A 4,621-nucleotide genomic window follows, 5' to 3' on the forward strand; every position below is an offset into this window, starting at 1 on the left:
AAAAAGTCCCCCCCCCCCCCATACATACTTTATCTTTGTACTTTTTTTTAATTTTTCAGATTGATGTAGTCTCCTTGTACCTTCTGTTCCTAGTTCAAATGATTACCTCAGGATTACAAATAATCTACACCCAAGATGAAGTAGCTTTCATTCAGAACTTGGTGTACTATGTGGAGAGAGCATACAGGACACCTGACTATGGAATGTGGGAGAGAGGATCCAAGTACAACAACGGGAACCCTGAAATACACGCCAGGTAAAAAGGGAGTTTTGAGACAAAGGGATTTGAAGAGAAGGATCAGTAGGCGGAAGACCTACAGGTCCCCATATAAGTATGCAGCAGGTAATTTATGCCTCATAAAATTTAAAAAAAAAAAAAAAAAAAAACATACAGGACGCCTGACTATGGAATGTGGGAGAGAGGATCCAAGTACAACAACGGGAACCCTGAAATACACGCCAGGTAAAAGGGAGTTTTGAGACAAAGGGATTTGAACAGAAGGATCACTAGGCGGAAGACCTACAGGTCCCCATATATGCAGCAGGTAATTTATGCCTCATAAAATTAAAAAAAAAAAAAATACCTGCCCATGATTTGGATCTATCAATTTGGATTTAAAAAAAAAAAAAAAAAACACACCAAAATAATAATTTACAGGTCCTCTCTCTTTTTTTCCCCCTTAAAAAAAGATACTTTTCAGTTCTATGCTGGTAGTATAACCTGTTCTCCCATACTTTGCCGGTTTATTTTCAGTTCGATCGGAATGGCAAAGAGTGCTCTAGAGGCTGTGAATGGGTGCAATTTATTCGGAGAGAAGGGAGCTTTACAGGTCCTCTCTCTCTCTTTTTTTTCCCCCCTAAAAAAAAGATACTTTTCAGTTCTATGCTGGTAGTATAACACTATAACCTGTTCTCCCATACTATGCCGGTTTATTTTCAGTTCGATCGGAATGGCAAAGAGTGCTCTAGAGGCTGTGAATGGGTGCAATTTATTCGGAGAGAAGGGAGCTTCCTGGTCGGTTATCTATGTGGATATTGATGCTCACAATAGGAACAGGTCCATATTTGAAACCCTCCTACCTCGCGAGTCCAGTTCTAAGGTACATTTTAAACACAGTGGGAGAAAGACCTAATGGCCAAGCTTCCCGACATTTGAAAACAACAAAGCAATTTTTTTTTTTTTTTTCAAGAGGTTTGACAGAGGGAACTGTAACTGCTAAGGTCTTATCGTTCCGAAATCGAAGAGAGAAGGAAGACAGGATAGCAAGAGGTTTGACAGAGGGAACTGTAACTGCTAAGGTCTTATCGTTCCGAAATCGAAGAGAGAAGGAAGACAGGATAGTTTCTGAGAATGAAATTCAAAACCATTTTTCCAACTTCCAACCAAAATGAAATAATGAAAACGAAAAACGAATTAACGAACGTTTATTATTTTTTTTTTCTTTAATGCAGTGTTGCATTTTTTGACCGGGTGTCTGGCGAGTGGCGATCGGTTACGGCAATGTTGTCGGATGAAATTCGGAATCCCCGTTTGCGGATACGCCGGATGCGGAATGCGAAGTTCCTTGATTGTTGGCAACGTTGATCAGCTGACTGTTGCTTGTTTACAAAAATTTGAAAATTCCTCTTATCAGAAATTCAGAAAACCGAACCGAGACCGAGGCACCGAGGGCGAATTGGCGAAAATAGAGGAGATAAAATGTAAATGAAATTGTGAAAAGAATTGCCAAAGAATTTCAGTATTACCTACAGCTCTCCCATTATCTTCAAATGGACTAACAGATCACAGGATACTGAAGAAAATCTTTGAATTAGGTATGACAACTAGTCACCTACTTTTGGTATGATGTAGGTATGATTCACAAGGCAGATTTCATTATCATTCATAGTAACTGTTAAAATAAATTTGAATTTGTATGGAGGTCACCTAGAACTGACATTCAACTTCAAATCTATTAATAAGATAAATCTCAAACTTATAGTTTGTGTGTAATTCCTTAAAAAATAACAAGTCTGTTGATGTCTTGACTAAATAAATATTTTTTTTTTAATACCTACCTACATACTTAGATATCCTTGGTGTAAAAGAATAAAAATAAAAAAAATCATCATGTATAGACCCGTAAGAGACTTAGATTTCCTATACCTACTAGAATATACCCATTGAGATTAGGATCACATTCAAATATAAATTTTTGGTTGCATGAGAGAAGAATCCTTTTCATTATCATTCATGGTAACTGTTAAAATAAATTTGAATTTGTATGGAGGTCACCTAGAACTGACATTCAACTTCAAATCTATTAATAAGATAAATCTCAAACTTACAGTTTGTGTGTAATTCCTTAAAAAACAAGTCTGTTGATGTCTTGACTAAATAAATCTTTTTTTTTTATTACCTACCTACATACTTAGATATCCTTGGTGTAAAAGAATAAAAATAAAAAAATCATCATGTATAGACCCGTAAGAGACTTGGATTTCCTATACCTACTAGAATATACCCATTGAGATTAGGATCACATTCAAATATAAATTTTTGGTTGCATGAGAGAAGAATCCTTTTAGAAATATGCACTGGTTCCACAATCACTCAATAGGTAGCATACACGTATGCCTATTGTAGTTAATGAATGTGAGAGAAATCAACTATTTAAAACTAAATATTGCTCACGGACACTACTTGATTGAAATGAAAAAAAAAAAAAAATATTACCCTAGCAAGAAGTGTCACTGAAGTCCAAACTAAACCTGTCTTGGTGGCAGAGTGGTCAAGACACTTGCTAATCAAGAGGGCATGGGTTCAATTCTAGCTAAGGCATGGAAATTCATTTACATTGTTCAAGAATTTGACCACAATATAGGTGGCATTAGCCTACTGCTCAGGTAAAAATATTCTCAAGTCCCATTTGAGCAATTTAAATGAGCATTTTATTTTGTGTTTTACAGGTGCCTGGCATTGTCATGCGGAGTCAAAGCATATTTGAAATGGATGTTGACTTGAACCTGCGAAATATGCACTGGTTCCACAATCACTCAATAGGTAGCATACACATATGCCTATTGTAGTTAATGAATGTGAGAGAAATCAACTATTTAAAACTAAATATTGCTCATGGACACTACTTGATTGAAATGAAAAAAAAAAACTATTACCTTAGCAAGAAGTGTTACTGAAGTCCAAACTAAACCTGTCTTGGTGGCAGAGTGGTCAAGACACTCGCTAATCAAGAGGGCATGGGTTCAATTCTAGCTAAGGCATGGAAATTCATTTACATTGTTCAAGAATTTGACCATAATATAGGTGGCATTAGCCTACTGCTCAGGTAAAAATATTCTCAAGTCCCATTTGAGCAATGAGCATTTTATTTTGTGTTTTACAGGTGCCTGGCATTGTCATGCGGAGTCAAAGCATATTTGAAATGGATGTTGACTTGAACCTGAAGGTTTCAAACTATGAGGAAACAGTGAGACAACTGGATGTATATTATGGCATAGGTGAGTGTCAGGGTGGTCTACATAATCATCTTGAAGTTATTGCATAATATATCCTGGTTAGTTAGGTATACTTGCCTCATTTTTTTTTTTTTTTTTTTTTTTTTTTTTTTAAAAAACCAGAATTTTAAAAAATAGAAGAGAACCATACAGGCACCTGATTTTATGGACTGAAGACAAAGTTGATTTTACCCAAGTGTTTGTAATAAAGTATTCACATAGGCACATACCTATCTTTTATGAACTGAAGACAAAGTTGATTTTACCTAAGTGTTTGTAATAAAGTATTCACATAGGCACATACCTATCTCTAATTTGATCTCATTTCAGTTAAACGTCAGTTGCTACATTATCAAAGTCCCATCACAGGACTGTTTCCTGCTCTATCGAATGAAAAAGTAATAGCCAGTGTGAGGGATAGTATCTATTGTGCTGCCTCCATCTGGAGTCTTTATCAAGCTTATAGGTAAATATGATCCATTCCATCTTTCTGCCTTTTATTGCAACAAGTATGTGCAAGTAACTAAGTATAGTGACTTATGGACTTTTTATTCCTCTCCTACAACCCTCCAGGTTAATTAGACCAGCAGCTATTTATTTATTGATTCATTCCACTTGCAGGAGAATTGACGATGACCGTGGTAAATCCTATGAGCTGGGCCAATCTGCGGTGAAATGTATGCGAGGGATTCTGGAGTGCTGGTAAGTATGTGTAAGTAACTAAGTATAGTGACTTATGGGCTTTTTATTCCTCTCCTACAACCCTCCAAGTTAATTAGACCAGCAGCTATTTATTTATTGATTCATTCCATTTGCAGGAGAATTGACGATGACCGTGGTAAATCCTATGAGCTGGGCCAATCTGCGGTGAAATGTATGCGAGGGATTCTGGAGTGCTGGATTAAGCAAGCGAATAGATTAGAACAGTTCAAGAAAACTCAATGCAACAAGTTTGCTCTGCATTGTAAATTTCATTTGATCAGAGGTTGTGAAGTATTCTCTGATGAGGAATATTCACACTTACAGGTAGGTGTCAATACCTATCTTCTTTAGTCCTAGTTGTTAAGCGCTATTTATTTCTTGCTATCTACCCAAATCCCAAGGTCCAATAAGTGCCCCCCCCCCC

At 36.6% G+C, this 4,621-nt stretch overlaps 1 protein-coding gene and 1 long non-coding RNA gene across 7 annotated transcripts in view; both read left to right on the forward strand.

Moving 5' to 3' along the window:
• LOC113469144 (probable phosphorylase b kinase regulatory subunit beta) overlaps positions 1 to 4,212 on the forward strand; it is a 5,840-nt gene extending 1,628 nt beyond the window's left edge. For 3 of the 6 annotated variants that reach the window (XM_026826632.1, XM_026826634.1, XM_026826629.1), the window contains exons 2-4: positions 3,384 to 3,498; positions 3,826 to 3,961; positions 4,117 to 4,212. In XM_026826632.1, coding sequence (XP_026682433.1) covers positions 3,399 to 3,498; positions 3,826 to 3,961; positions 4,117 to 4,201 — 321 coding nt within the window. In that variant the 5' untranslated portion in view covers positions 3,384 to 3,398 and the 3' untranslated portion in view covers positions 4,202 to 4,212. Of the gene's footprint in view, positions 1 to 1,636; positions 1,816 to 1,952; positions 2,123 to 3,383; positions 3,499 to 3,825; positions 3,962 to 4,116 lie in introns of those variants that run through there. The other 3 variants (XM_026826631.1, XM_026826633.1, XM_026826630.1) reach the window with 3 other exon arrangements.
• LOC113469147 lies at positions 388 to 821 on the forward strand. The gene is made up of 2 exons (XR_003392656.1): positions 388 to 463; positions 755 to 821. It is a non-coding gene; the product is annotated as an uncharacterized LOC113469147 (long non-coding RNA).
• Positions 4,213 to 4,621: the final 409 nt, after the last annotated feature.

Source organism: Diaphorina citri, unplaced genomic scaffold (assembly GCF_000475195.1).
Source record: "Diaphorina citri unplaced genomic scaffold, Diaci psyllid genome assembly version 1.1 scaffold969, whole genome shotgun sequence".
NCBI classification, from domain to species: Eukaryota; Metazoa; Arthropoda; class Insecta; order Hemiptera; family Psyllidae; genus Diaphorina; species Diaphorina citri.